This window comes from Abrus precatorius, unplaced genomic scaffold, assembly GCF_003935025.1.
Source record: "Abrus precatorius isolate BTA unplaced genomic scaffold, Abrus_2018 Scaffold2, whole genome shotgun sequence".
Taxonomy (NCBI): domain Eukaryota; kingdom Viridiplantae; phylum Streptophyta; class Magnoliopsida; order Fabales; family Fabaceae; genus Abrus; species Abrus precatorius.
The window spans coordinates 25,685,901-25,702,691 of record NW_020874362.1 but is presented as its reverse complement, the minus strand read 5'-3'; the positions used below and the strand labels follow the sequence as shown (position 1 = coordinate 25,702,691).

Sequence of the window (16,791 nt, the reverse complement as noted above, 5' to 3'; positions counted from 1 at the left end):
GTTTTGGATGCTTTTTCTTTATCTGTACTTGGTTTTACGTTCTAATTTAGATGCCAATAGTAACGTTCGTGAATGCATCATTCACAATGTCATCTTTTTTGGTTTCCTGAATGACCGTTGCTTATTTTTAATAGGAAATTCAAGATTGAATAATAGAGATGATCAATTTCTTTGAAGAGATAGTGCTGTTAAGTATTTACACACTAGGAATTATCACTAGAAAATATGGGATTTATATGTTAGTTTAGAAAATACTGACGAGGAATTATAATTTTAATTGTGGTGATAAAAATAAATAAATGAATTACTACTTTTGTTGTAATGAATCTTAAATAATTTGACATTTTTCTAATTATTTAAAAATAAAAAAGACGTCAATATTTTTTTGTTTAAGGAGCATTAAGCAATTTTATTAATGGGAAAGTGTTGTATATTGTTATGATGTTTAATGGGTAATTCAATTGAGTGAAACAAATGGGTGAGAGAGGTAAATGTGAAGGAGTGATCTCAGATGGCAAAGCTACAAAGGTGACAGGGGGGTGTGGCCCAAAGAAGGCATTTTGGAGTGGAGGCTCTGATTAAAGTTAAAACATAAATGGTGGCTAGTGTTCATAGGAGTTCTGCTACTTTGTTAATTAGTTTAATATTCCATATGTAATGCTTTTGTCTCGTAAGTTTGATATATTTTACTCTCAATAATTTTATCAAGCCACGTTTACCATTTATCACTGTGGTAAGGGAATTTTTGTGGAAAGTAATGCTTATTAATTATATAAGTTTTTCAATTTAACATTTAAAAGTAAAATTATTGTGTAAATAAGTTCAACAAAATTATTGTTCGTAACCTTCACATTTTATTAACGGTAAGGGAAAACAAAAAGAAGGATGAATGAATAGTTGTGGATCAAAAAGGACATGTTAGCTTAGCTAGCTAGCTAGTTAGGGGCTTTCTTTAAATTCCCTTTAGTTGCTTTCAAAAGGAAAATGGGATTCCATAAAGTTTATTGTTCTTTGGTTCTTATTCTGCCACAACTATAATTGCCATTCAACAATTTCGGTTTAAGAAGTTTCTAACTTTGTTTAGATTTGCATCCACAACTATAATAAATGTTTAAATTTTTATTATAATTATATGATATTTATTAGTAACAAGTGTTTATAAAGATTAGGTACTTTATTTAATTTTTATAAATTAATATGATATTAAATTTATGCATGAATTGATTGAATCTTAGTTTCTTGTTTGAGATTTAATACAAATGAGACTGATAAGCATGATATATGGTTTTTTATAAAGAACAGAAGTCATGGATAAAAGTTGGTTATTGAATCGAAGTTGGATACATGAATCACGCTTAAGTTGGAAGTATGAGACAGGAGTGGAATACTTTATTGAATATGTAATACAGAATGCTAATAATGATATGAATGGGAAATTTTTCTGTCCTTGTGTTAATTGTTGTAATGGAAGTCGTCTAGAACTTGATGTTATAAAGGAACATCTTCTCTGTGATGGTTTTCTTAAGAATTATACACGTTGGATATGGCATGGTGAAAATATTGACATTCCAACTGTCTCAATTGAAACTCCAACTCAAACTTTTACACAAGAGATAGATATGGATGATCAATTAGAGGAGATGATTCGTGATGTGGGACCAAAATCATTCAAGCGAGCACATATGTATGAATCTTTGTGTAGTGATTCGGAGAAGCCGTTGTATCCAAATTGCACGAAATTTACAAGATTGTCAGCGATATTGAGATTGTTCAATCTGAAGGCAAGAAATGGGTGGAGTGATAAAAGCTTCACAGAATTGTTAGAACTATTGAAAGAAATGCTTCCGAAGGGTAATGCATTGCCTAGTCGTAACTACGAGGCAAAAAAGGTGTTGTGTCCTATGGGTTTGGAGTATAAGAAGATACATGGGTGCCCAAATGACTGTATGTTGTATCATGGTGAATATGAAGGGTTGCATCAGTGTCCAAAATGTGGGTTGTCACGATATAAAAAAAAGCAAGATGATTCTGATTATGATGTGAGCACTAAGGGTCCTCCAGCTAAGGTTTTATGGTATTTACCAATTGTTCCGAGATTAAAACGTCTTTTTGCTAATGCGGATAACGCAAAGCTAATGAGATGGCATGAAGATGAGAGGAAGTGTGATGGACAACTTAGGCATCCAACAGATTGCTTACAATGGAAAAAAATTGATTCTATGTTTCCACATTTTAGCAAGGAGCCAAGAAATGTTAGGCTTGGACTAGCTACGGATGGAATGAATCCGTTTGGTAATTTAAGCACTAAGCATAGTTCATGGCCTGTTTTATTGGTAATTTACAATTTACCTCCTTGGTTGTGTATGAAGCGCAAATATGTGATATTATCTATGATGATTTCTGGTCCAAGGCAGCCCGGAAACGACATTGATGTCTATTTAACTCCATTGGTTGAAGACTTGAAGATGTTATGGGAGAAGGGAATTGATGTGTACGATGGGTATTCATGTGAATCATTCAAGTTACATGCCATGTTATTTTTCACAATCAATGATTTTCCAGCATATGGAAACTTGTGCGGGTATAGTGTTAAAGGGCACAAAGCTTGCCCTATATGTGAAGAGGACACTTGTTACCATCAACTAGTTAATTGGAAGAAGACAGTTTACCTTGGTCATCGAAGATTTCTTCAACCTAACCATCCATATCGAAGGTTAAAGAAAGCTTTTAATGGATGTCAAGAATATGGCATAGCACCTACTGCATTAACCGGTGAGCAAGTTTATGACCGGGTAAAGAATTTAAATGTGGTACTTGGAAAGTCGAAAAAACAACCCAAAGAAAAAAACATATGGAAGAAAAGGTCGATATTTTTTTATCTTCCTTACTGGAAAGTTCTTGATGTTAGAGATTGCATTGATGTCATGCATGTTGAGAAAAATGTATGTGATAGTGTAATTGGCACACTTCTCAATTTAAAAGGTAAGACAAAAGATGGACTCAAATCTCGTCTAGATTTGCAACTCATGGGAATACGAGAACAATTGTATCCCCAACCTATGGGTAAGCGAACATATTTGTCCCCTGCATGTCACACATTGTCAAAAAAGGAGAAAATAAGTTTTTGTGAGTCCTTACGTGGTGTCAAAGTGCCGTACGGTTGCTCTTCCAATGTAAAAAGTTTAGTATCAATGAAAGATTTGAAATTAGTTGGCTTGAAGTCTCATGATTGCCATGTACTAATGCAACAATTTCTTCCTATCGCTATACGTGATGTTTTACCTAAAAATGTGAGACAAGTCATAATCAGACTTTGTCTATTTTTCAATGGCATTTGTAGTAAAGTAATTAATCCTCAAAAGTTGGATGATTTGGAAAATGAAGCTGTTTTAATATTGTGTCAATTGGAGATGTATTTTTCTCCTTCCTTTTTTGACATTATGGTTCACTTAATCATCCACTTGGTTAGGGAGGTTAGGTTGTGTGGTCCTGTCTTTTTGAGGTGGATGTACCCAGTTGAGAGATACATGAAGATATTGAAAGGGTATGTGAAGAACCAACATCGTCCAGAAGCATCCATTATAGAAAGGTACATTGCAGAAGAAGCAATTGAGTTTTGTACTGAATACATGTCTCAAGCTGAATCAATAGGCATTCCTAAGACCCGTCATGAGGGACGAACTGCTGGGAAGGGTACAATAGGCATAAAATTGAAAAGCATGATGCGAGAAGAAGTGCTTCAAGCACATTTGTATATATTGAACAACACTGATGAGGTTTTACCTTATTTAAATGCCCACAAAGACTTAGTGAAGACAAACAACCCTCGAATGCCTGAAAAATGGGTGTTGAATGAGCATAACAAGACTTTCATAGAGTGGTTTAAAATGAATGTTGGGACAGATTTAAGTGTTTCTGAAACTTTACAACGCTTAGCTCAAGGACCTACCTTTGATGTGTTTACTTTCTGTGGATATGACATTAACAACTACTCCTTTTATACAAAGGCACAGGATGACAAGAGTACTATGCAAAATAGTGGGGTTATGATAGTTGCTCAATCTATGCATTTCTCAACAAAAAATGATAACAACCCTATCACAGCTTTTATGTGCTACTTTGGAGTTATTGAAGACATATGGGAGGTCGATTATGGTCCATTTCGAGTACCTGTATTTAAATGCAAGTGGGTTGATAGTAATAGTGGTGTCAAAATTGATAAACTTGGATTTACTTTGGTCGACCTTAATAAAGTTGGTCATAAAGAAGAGCCTTTCATCATGGCTTTCCAAGTAAAGCAAGTATTTTATGTCACCGATCCATCTAATAAAAGGTGGTCAATTGTTCTACAGGGTAGAAGTAACAATGTAAATGAAGAATTTGGAGATTTAAGTAATATAATTGATACTCATTCCTTGTCAACACGTGTGCTAACTTTTAATGAAGATGATGTGGATGATGTATATGCCACTCGTGAGGATCATCAGGAAGGAATATGGGAGAACAATGAAACTTGATCATATTTTTGAAATAGGTTATTGTTATTAATTTTTATTTATGATGCTAATTTTTGTTGTCTTTTAAGTACAATATGTTATTATTTAAATTCAATTTATACTAATGACTTGTAATTTATTTTTCAGTTAACAAGTAATTATGGATGAACATCAAGCCTCTCCTTCAGGTAGTACACAATCTACAAATAAGAAAAAAGTTAGAGGTCCCACTAAAATGAAACATGTTACAGCCAAACACCTTAATGAAGAGAGATTACATGTTGACATAGATGAGATCATTGGGCATCCTACAGGGGATTCAGCTGCCCAGTTTATGAGTACCATGGGGGTTCATGCTAGAACAAAAGGTTTCTATTTTATTGCCCAATTGGGATCATGTAGAGGAGGCTGTAAAAAATCATATTTGGGCAGATGTTATGGTAAAATGTTATTTATACTTAACATTTTTGTTATTAAACTAGATTAGGATATCAACATGTATTAACTTATTGTTATCTTTGTAGGAAACTTGGGACATTCCAAAAATAGAAAAGATGAGAAGGAAAACCCTTTCTATTGTGGCTGAAAGGTGGAGGGCATATAAAACTACTTTGACAAACCAATACATTTTTGGAGAAAAGAAAGGAGAATTTCCTGGTGATAAAAACCCCACTATTGATCATGAGACATGGAATGCATTTGTAGAGTCTAGAATGACTGAAGAGTTTACAGTATGTTATGACTATATACATTACCATTTGTGAATATTAATTTTTACCCTTACTCTTATAATATGATATCTTTATAGGAGAAAAGAAAGAAGGCACAACAGACGCAGGCAAATAATGACACCTTTTGTGTGATGTCACGTGGGGGTTATCCATGGCTTAAGAAGAAGTTGATGAAGGAGAAGACTATGAAACGTCAGGCTAGTGAAGATGAGACTGTAGTTAGTGATCCTCCTTCTCCACCCACACGTCATGAATTATGGAAGTTTGCTCGTATTAAGAAAACGGGCGAGTTTACAACTGAGGCAGCAAAAGAGATTGCTAGCAAGATAGTAAGTATAATTTTGTTGTACATATGATGCTAATTAACATATATTTCAAAGGGTTTATTAAATTTTTGGTATCTTATATTGTAGGATGTACTAAAGCAACAAGCTGAAGAGGGATCTTTTGTTTCCCATGGGCAACATGATATACTAACTATTGCCATTGGGAAACCTGAGCATGCAGGTCGGGTTCGGGCAGTTGGTGGAGGTTATGGTTTGCGGACTTACTTTGGACAACCATCATCTTCACAGTCATCTAGCTCAGTTGAACAATTGGTGGAACTGAAGGTCTCTCAAGTTGTAAGTCAGATGAAAGAGGAGATTCATAGGCAGGTGAAAGAGGAGTTTCATAGACAGATGAAGGAGGACATGCAAAGGCAACTACAAGAGCATTTACAGTCACTTAGCCAACAATTTCAGCACAATACTCCATTGATTGAACCAGTTATTACACGTGTGAGTACAAAGGGATCATGTGTAGGTGCTGATCCCTCTACTACTGCTATTGACCCTGATACCTCTAATCGATGTGAGTTGTTTGTCGATGCATCACCCGATCCTGTTGGCATAGGGAGGATTCACATGTTTGGGTCTACTGTGCACCATCGAACCATAGGAGATGATATGGTTAGGGTTTCAGTAATGGATGTTAGACATCCAGAGGCAAGAGTTCATGTGCCGACAGAGGAGGTTCAAATGATGGGACAAGCCCTAAACACCTTCCTTCAGTGGCCTTAGAGTTTGGTGAAGATGATATCTTCAGAGGTATGTTATTTAAGTAATATTTAATTTTAACTTAGTGTTATTTTCTTCTAATTTAGTATAATATCAAAATTGTACGTTGTTGAATAGGATGTTGTTGCCCCACCAAAGGATAAGGAGAAGGTTGTGGTTACCCCTTCAAGAAATCTACCTCCGATAAAGAGGCTATGGAGATTAGTCGCAGATATGGAAGATGATGATCGACCCAAACAAGTCCCTTGGCCACATGTGGTGTTTGGCAGATCTAATAATATACCTCTATATATAAGTCAAAGTGACATATCAGAGATTATTAATGGGCACTGTATGCTGAACATATCAATTTTGCAGTTGTGGTTATTGTAAGTATTTTAATGAATTCCATTTTTGTTTTGTTGATTTATTCTAACTTTGTTTCTAACCTTGTAGATATATTCATAAATTAAGTGTCAATAAGAAAAATGACCACATTTATGGATTTTTGGAACCCGAGTCAATCCAAAAAAGTGGGAACAAGACAGAAGAATCGCAAGCTTACATCCAGAATTGGATGGCTGACTCAAATAAAAAAGTTTACCTAGCCCCTTACTTTTCTGAGTAAGTTATCTTTACCATTAATTGATTACAAAAAGTTTTAAGAGTGTATTCTATCTCAACATATGTTTCTCAATGTAGTGCTCATTGGCAACTAATGGTTATTTGTCCTATGGAAAATAAAGTTGTATGCATTTGTTCATTGCATAGACCTCTGCCTGCAGAGTTCAAACAATTATTAGATAAGTAAGTATTTTAAAAACAACTACTTTCCTTTGTTGATTATCATTACATTTGATTTTAAACCATAATAATAATGTTATTTTATTATCAGAGCAATGGAAGGATATTACATACTCAAGGGCTCAAAATTGAAGAAAAAAATGCTTTGGATATCTCTTAAAGTAGGTTATTTTAATTCCATGAATGATATTTAATCTAATGTATTTTATTTTTATTATCCTTACTATTGAAATTGATTTTTATATTTTTCTTTTTTGTAGTCTCATAAGCAAAAAGAAAACTTTGAGTGTGGATATTATGTAATGAAGACAATGCATACTATTGTTGATTTAGACATAGTATCGGGTTGGACTGACGTGAGTTTTATAATTTTCAAAATTCTTATTTTAAGTTTTTTAATTTTATTATGTTTTATGAATTACTTCTAATTTTATTAATTTTTCTTTACAGATATTTATTGATCGATCATCATTGCCACAAGAAGTCTTGAATACCATTAGGGACCAATGGGCTACATTTTTTCTTAACACATTGATTAGTTAGGACTTATGTTTATAGTTTTGGACATAGTTAAAACTCTTTTTCCTTTGGAGTATAAATATGATTGAGATGTCATTTATATGAAGTGATTTATGGAAATTGTGCATCATTGAAATTGTCTGAATTGTCTGATTTGCAGGTTTTATATTGATTCTTTCGAAAAACAAGCTAATTATTAAAAAAAAAATCACCACTTTTAAAATCGGTTATACCTTACCCGATTTTGAAAGTGAACTTTTAAAATCAGTTATGCCATAACCGATTTTAAAACTTTATTTTTAAAATCGGTTATCGCATAACTGATTTTAAAAGTGAACTCTTTAAAATCAGTTCCGCATAACTGATTTTAAAAGTACTTGATCCTTTAAAATCGGTTGTGTCATATCCGATTTTAAAAGTTTAGTTTCAAAATCGGTTGTTAACTGATTTTAAAAAGTTCACTATTTAAAATTGGTCGTTTCAAAATCGATTAAACAATCGATTTTAAAAATAAAAAATAACCGATTTTAAAAATATTTTTTCCACTAGTGAAAATTGGATAAAACTTAAATATGGGTTGATTTTTTAGCTCTTAGCTATGAACTATATTTACAAAGTATAATAAATCATTTCCATGTTTTATTATACTTGACAGCAATTAGAAGTTCAAACAAAGTTGACTGACAAAATTTAGTGAAGTTCACTCAAGTATTTACGACACTCACTTTTACACTCACTTAGTTAAAAATTATTTTCTTGATTAAAAGATAAATTGCTTAAAATTTCTAATTGATTACTTCCATGCATATGACATCCTAACTCCATTTTAACTTAAAATCTCAATTTTTTACATTCACACAAAACCCTTTGCTTTGATCTTTCAAAGCAAATCATTGAATTGTAACACTTTTCTAGTTGAGTCTTTCCAAACTACTTTCACCAAAATAAATGGAATACTTTTAAAAATCAAAAAGACCTTTCTAAAACATTTTCTAAAAGTTAACTTTTGCATTTACTTCATATATCACTTACACATTAGCTAATTTTATACCATTTAACTATCAACTCAACTTCTAACTTTACCAAAATAAGCTTTAACCACCAATACAATATATAATCAAAATATCTGAAGTTAAAGTGCAAAATGAAACCAACCATATAATAGAACACCACGTAAACCAAAGAAATAAACAAAACATAAATATAAACAACAAACATAAACATGTCCCTCAATTTTTTTATCTTCCTTTCTTTCAATATGCTCTAAGAGGATCATCCCTATCTTTTTCTTTCATGTCAGTACCAACTAAAAATGCATAGTCTATTGGTATTTAATAGATTTGATAAATATCTATCTATACGGACTGCATCTTTGTTATGTTATAATCGAAAAATATTTTCTTTTCATAAATCTCTGTTTAAACAGAATTGTTGGCTACATATAGGGTTTCAAAAATAAAACATTGGAGAAGAGAGAAGGAACTGAGAGGAGAAACATTGAAAAAAATGAAAAAAAAAAGTATTTATATAAAAATTTATATGATTTTTATTATAACAATATAATGTAAAGGGAGAAAATTTGTTTTAATAAATTGCGTAAAAAATATTATAAACATAAAAATATATAATTACCTTTTAAAATTAAAGTAGTATAACTGATAACAGCGATAGTGCACAACAATAAAACTTAAAAAAAATAAAAAAAAATTCACCCATTCCTTTCTATTATATGCTATGCTACAGAAGCATGGGGAATTCATCGTTAAGGGGTAAACTGAAAGGTCATAATAGTGGTTTTGATCTCACTCCTTTAGTCAGAAACTTAAAATAAAAAGTGAACGATATTTTATATTTGAGTTTAATTTTAATATAATTTTTATACTGTTAATAAATCTTAAAAATCATAAATATAATATTTCGCACATTTTAATATTAAAATTCTCTTCACCATATTAAAATACCGACTGAAGCCATATATGAATGAAAGTAAATGATTGAATTAAGTTTTCTGTTTTTTCATGCATATTTTAATAGAATTAATATGAAATAATACTTTAAAAGGAGTTAAAATTACTATTGAATACATGAATAAACAGGTAAGAGTTCTAGCTTGGAAGTTAATGTGCGAGCTCAAATTTGAATGACAAAATTTACTTTTTATTTTATCCCAAAAATACACAAAATGGATATATGCAAACTGCAATCACATTTCACAAATCGTAATCATAGATATCATCCCAACCAACAGGATTGTTTGGATCTTTCTTTGGTCTTTCTTAGGCTGAAATTAATTTGAACCAAGAGCCATTTTATTTTGTAGTACAAAAGCAAGTGAAGTTCCACATTTTGTAGGGCTTCCTCTATGGCTGGGTCATATATATATATGTAGAGGCATAGCCATGGACCATCAACCATTAATCCTTTTCAGCTAAGAATTGTCAATCTGGGCTATGACCCTATGAGCAACAACGGCCAGTACCTTTTTCTTTCTATCAATCTTTAAAATCGATACATGATTTTACCTAATTTTAAGTTAAAATAGATAAATTTATTAATAATCAAAACTGTCTTGATCATTTTTCATTTAAATGATTTAAAAACAACAATTTATTTAAGAAAATTAAAGTTATTTGTCACATATATGAACAGGTATTAGTTAACATAATTAAAGATCCAAGTAAATGTTAAAAACAATTGCTTCTCATGAGATGTGTATGTTTTTGTTTTAATTTATGTGTTGCGTGTAAGGAAGAATTTTAAAACTATAAGAAAAATATGCATAATTAACTTAAATGAAGAATTCAAAATAATTTATATTTATTAGCAAAAATCATTTTAAAAATATAATAAGATTACATTTGATATAAAAAATTAATATAAAAATTAAAATTAATTAAAGTTTTAACTTGAAAAATATGAAATCTTAACATTAAAGGAGAATTTCAAAATACTTAAAAACTCAATTTTTAAGATTTATCAGAAAAAAATTAAATAATTATAAAGTTACGTGTTATAAAAAGAAGAGTTTTTTATGTTAAAAAAATAAAGATTCAGTTTTATAATCTAAAGGTTAATTTATTTCAAATAAAAAAGCATTAAAAATATAAAAAAATAAGACGAGCATATACTACATGGCAATTTGTATGAAGTAGTCAACCTGCATCTGGTAACTAGCAATTGGGTTGGAACTGTACGAATTGGAGAGGTTGAAAGGGATCGTCAATAATTTGTTCACTTTATCGCATTCGTTCGTTTAATTCAAATTGGCTACTATTTTTGTTTTTTAAGTTAATTAAATTTATTTATTTTTATGATTTAATAAATTTAGTCTTTTAATTGATTTTTATTAAAATATTTTATTTTTATTCATTTTTTTAGAGTTTGTAAAATTTTGGAAAATAAAATAAGTTTTAAAAGTTTAAAATTAATAAATTTAAGAATATAATAAAATCAAAAAAACTTTATAAGATGTGAGATTATAATTTGTTTTCATCCGCACAAATAAAAAATCTTTAAATTCAAGTACTGGAATGAGACAGTTCTCGTGAGAATCTCAAACACCGTGAAGATTTATCATACTTATACATATGATAAAGAAATGACCTTATGTAAAAAATATATAAAATATTATACATGATAAAATGATTTCTTAGTTATCTAGAGTTGACTGTTCTTCCGATCTCTTTATCTCTCCCTTAATTATGTGAAATGGAGTTTTAAAAAATTTAATCTATAATTTGTAAATTGATTTAACAGTATTTTTTATGTTTTTTAAAATATTTTTTAAAAGTAAAAACAAACAAGTCTTGATAATTATTTTTAAAAACTTAAAACTAAAAAAAAAAAAAACAAACCCTTGATAACTTTTTTGTTAAAAAAATTAATTATTACTGTCTTTGAATTTTTTTGAAAAATCAGACTCTAAATTCTTGTACGAACATGCTGTAGAATGGTTTTACTGATTACGTATTACTTAGCATAAACCACCTCAGCCTTTGAATTTTCAATCGGATTTTAGAGGATTAACGTAGATAATGAAGTTGATCTTGTCTTAAATATTTAATATAATTATTATTTATTGATACTAAAATTTATAATTTATACTGGAACAACAAACAGATAAGAATAGTGAAAAATGTACATATAACACTGAAAAAAGGTTATATATTTATCTAACATTTTGAGAGAAGGATTAGTTACACTTTTAGTTATTCTATTTTAGTTATTATTACAAAATATTTATACATCATCATTTGAAATGATAGTTCAATAATAAAAATATAAAAAAATAATTTTATTTTTATTATTTATTTATTATTATAAGAGTGAGTCATGTTCTGTGATACTCGAATGATATTGACATTGACCCTAAATGCCAAAAAGACATTATCCATAGACACTGATGATATGGCGATAATGCTGTGTATGCAGCCTTTTTATTTAATAGTGTAAAATATATTTAAACGGTTGTGCATACTTGACTTTTGATTCTCTGTCTCCCTCTCTTTATTTTTAAACCAAACAAGGAATAACGAAATTATTGTATGCGAGAGCCATTAGATTAAACTGTAATAAACATTAAAAAAATAGTATATATAAAAAAGAACCTAATCTCTTCATCCAAGAAAAATGGTAAGGAGCAGACTAAATTTCATATTTGATGAATAACAAATGATAAATGTTTTTAATGTCTTAGGAGAAACTTAGGATATGCTTTCTAACACAAGAAAGAAATGAAAGCTTAAAATATGGGAAGACAGTGATTAATATAGTGAAAAGTGACTAAATATTGCGTGATTCAAGGAGTCTCATTCACTGTAATTTCATTCATTTTATTTTTTACAATTTTTTTGGGTCTATATCTGACGTACGTTTTAGTTTCTTTATTCAATTTAATCGAGTTTTTCCTCTTCTCATATTCTTCTTCTTGTTCTCCATTGTCGCCACACCATAGATCTTCTACTAAGTCAAATTTTTTGAAAATTAGAGAGGCAATGCTAACTTATACCACCAATTACTTTTAAAATGCTATCAAACAAAAACAAAAAAATAAAGAAACCCAAGAAAATAGAGGAAAAAGAGATAAAGAAAGATCTATTCCACATAATTATAAAACATAATGAAATTAGTAGACTTGAAAGGATCGATGCAGAAGGTTCGACTTCTTTATTCAATAAAACACGACATAACGTAAAAACATGGATCTTCATTATTGAGAACTGTTTGATTTGCTATTAGGAAATGAGAAACAAATTTGTTTGCAATATATCTATTTGTGTATATATAAGGAGAAGAATCAGAACCACAGAGTGAAGGTTTAATTGTTTAGCATAAATATATTCACAATTATATCATAAACCACTGGGATATTGAATATAAAAAAGTATTTATCAGTAATCAGTTGCAAAATTGTTGTACAGAGGGAGCTTTATTAGTGAGTTTATAACTAATTGCTAAATAAAGGTATTTTATAAAAAAGAAACTCTTTGTTAGTAGTTTCAGAACAATGTCCCTTATAGAACTGTTAATACAGATTTTTTTTTTTGGGAAAAAAAATGGAAGTTTAAAACATTATTTCATTTATTTAAATGGTATATTTAATATTGTACTCAATACTACCCTTTATAACATTTATATTAAAAAGCTAAAATTGAATAATGAAAATATACTTATCGCTTTGGCATTATCATTTAGGCTAGATAAATGAGAATTGCATGCCAGGACTTCGTAAAGATGGACTCCTACACTTATTCAATTTTAAAATTTATGAAAAATATGAACCTTATTTATTAAGAAAGATAAATTTAAATCATTTTTCTATAATATTAGATATGCTTTAAAACTTATTAATTCTATTAAAATTTGTCACATTCGTAAGAAAGTGACTAATGTGGTAAAAAATTAATTAAAATAAATTTTAAATATTTGTCTCATTATACTGCTTTTGAGAGAGTTCTTTCTTTCCTTCTCTCATTTCTAAGTTTAGATGCTTGTGTTAAGACTTTTAGAATGGTTGCTTGATTGTAATTGAACTTTTAACTCATTTGAATAACTAAAAAAAATATATACAATAAAATATTATATACAATAAATTTTTATTAAAAAAAATAAATATCATAAAATTTAACATATTTGTAACATTAAAGATTATAATTTTCAATAAAAAGTTTTTATAATTTGAATTCTTAACACGTGTAATTAGAAACACTTTAAAAAATGTTAATCATAGTTTAAATTTAATTTTTAAAATTTTGAAACATCGAATCAATAAATATTATATGTTTTGAATTTTATAACTTGTTTCTCTAGTTCTAAAAATATTTATTATTATTTTAATAATAAATTTTATTTAAATTTATAAACTTCGTTTCAATCTATAAATAAAATTTTTAGAACCAACAATCTACGTAAAATTTAATAGCACTAAAAAATATTAGGAGGATCTCATATAACAGAAGCAAAAGTCGATCTCTCTCAACCACAATTATTTTATTTTCTTCTTTTGTGTTGTTATTATTTAATCCAGCAAAAATTAAAAATATATAAGTGAAATCTTTGAAACTTCTCTCATTTTAAGACACAAATTGGGACACACAATACACGGTAATGACTGGTAGTGGTCGTTTGGTGAGGACGATGACAATTAATGTGATCCTGTTGTTAGTTTTTTGTTTTAATGGTTTTGGTGCTCAGCTGGTTCATGCATCTGTGTGTGACCAACGACTGCATTTTCAAACTACGACGTTGTGTGTAAAGTTTACTACACTGTGAATGCGCAACTTTGACGTTGTCCTTTTTTATTTAGAAGAGAAGTTCAACTCTTAGCATTGCACTTATAAGCCAGGCTATTACAGTCGATCAAACTAGGCCAAGCCTACAAAAATGGCTTATGACAACTAAAAGGTCAGGCTCATGCGTTGTAATGGTTGATCCTTCCTTAACCATTCCTACTTGTACACTCTTTCAAGTGTCAAGATTCTTATATTGATGAAAAATCTTAAGTTAAAAGGGTTTAATCTCGTCCCTCATTTAATAATTTAGTGATAAGTTGGAGAAGCATATATAATTCTGTATCTTGCAAAAATCACACCTCTATCTCTTTCCTCAATTTCTACTTCCTTGGACCGAAAAAAAAACAGGTCTAATCTCTTGAGACTATTATGTTCTTATGGAACATTTATTTCACTTAGAAAGGTTTACTATCTCTGATCATGACTGCTTCACTAAAAAAAGGTGTGAGGTATCATAGCTAAAATATATGTCTCTTCTTATAGAAAGTTTGTAATCAATTCAGTGAATTGTGTGCTTTACAAAAGCAAACTATTGTGCCTTTGTGTGAGTTTGACATGCATTTTTTTATCTTCATTCTTGAAAATAATTGTCATTTAACTATTCACCTCATTAAAGAGATACAACTATTTGGACAAGCTTAAATAATTGTCTTGGTCTCATCAAGCGTCCTTAGCCTCATATTTTCTCTGTGCTATTGACTATTATTATAAAAGAAAAGATATCTTAAATAATCGTTTATGAACCATACTATAGCCACATGATTTGGAAATTCAGACTAATTAGTATTTAGTATTATGTGGAGAAAGAGTTGGGATGATGGAAAGTTGTTCCTGTATTCCGTTGCCAGAACAGTTCCAATGCAGCAATGATTTATGTTGCTAGTATATTATTCACCACTAACTCTAGATTCAACGTCAAATCAAGCAAAATGAATTAAATAGGTGAGCCCATGCCTACTGAAAGAAAGACGACTTGCAAAAATCCCTACGTATCCACATTCCATAGTATATTACACTTTGTATATCTGATAGCCGATAGATACTTTCTATTAGAGAAAATATTTTATGTTCTAATTTTTAATTATAAAAAATTTATTTTTTAAAATTTGTATTAAATAATATTTTTTTATTTTTATACAAACATTTTAAAAAGGAAATAAAATAAAAATAATATAATATTTTTATATTTAAATTGAAAATACAAATTTAAAAATACATTGTTTTTAAATCTAATAACACCTTAAGTTTTTTTCTGCATGTTGATAGAAGTTGGTTCTTATTGTCGTGCATATAAAAGAAGCTTTGTAAGATGAGATTAAATCTATTATTATAATTTTATATTTTGAAATAACTAATTTTTTTAAATCTTTAACTATCGGTAAAGAAATATCTTTTTAGTACACATCGAAAAAATTGTTGAATTCCTTTTTAATACACATAGAAAAAATATTTTTTAACTAAATTATTAATTGTTGAATTCTTCTTATAGCTTTTTTTTATTGTTAAATGTATATTTAATAAGATAATGATCACACTAACTACTTCACTTAATGTTTTAGGTATTTTTAAAATAAAATTTATATTTATAAAAAATATAATTAAATTAATTGTTTTCTTTAATCGTAGTGATTTAATTTTTTATTTTTTATAAATAAATTAAAGGAAATATTTTATTTTCTATTATAATAATGTTTCTGAATCCTTTATCCCGAAGAACAATGATTATTAGTTTTAAAAAGAAGAAAATCTATTTAATATGAATATGAATACAACCATTAATTAATTATTCTGTAATGCATAGCGAGTAAATTAAATTAATTATAGTTATAAATATGTGCTAACTAAAAATAACACTAATTAATTATCCTAGAAATTTCAGTCTTAACTCCACCACTAACTAATAACTTCCACATTTGTTGATCAATAAAATAAAATAACTTCAATATGTATCACATTTTGGCTCATATTTAATGTATGTAACAACTCAACCAACTCCAAATTATGTTTAAAACCTTTGCTGATTGAATTCGATCATTACGACTGAAATCAATTCATGAGAATATACCTTTGAATGGAGGGACTTTATAGACTTTAACGACTAAAATCAATTCATGCGTACGTGTAGTTTATGTATAAGATACACATGGTTCTCTTTACGGCATGACAATTTGTTACCCTACATTTGTAGAAATAATTTTATTTTTTAAAATAAATAATCTTTCTTAAGAGGTCATCTAGAAAATGATTATTCTTTTAAAATAATAAATTTAATACGCACTTAGTCTTAAAAAAAATGTTATTTCACTTCTCTATTAATTTTTTTAAGATATTCATCATTATAAATTTTAAGAGTGTAAAATTGGTATCCTGTAAATATTCTCCTATATTTTTAACTAATCACACTTGCATAATT

The 16,791-nt window shown here is 29.0% G+C and overlaps 1 protein-coding gene across 1 annotated transcript; it reads left to right on the top strand.

The window, feature by feature from the left end:
- The first annotated feature begins 1,307 nt into the window (after positions 1 to 1,307).
- On the top strand, positions 1,308 to 4,517 carry LOC113859703. Its single transcript, XM_027492410.1, has one exon. The coding sequence runs from the start codon at positions 1,308 to 1,310 to the stop codon at positions 4,515 to 4,517; it is 3,210 nt and encodes a 1,069-aa protein (XP_027348211.1).
- The last annotated feature ends 12,274 nt before the right edge of the window (positions 4,518 to 16,791 follow it).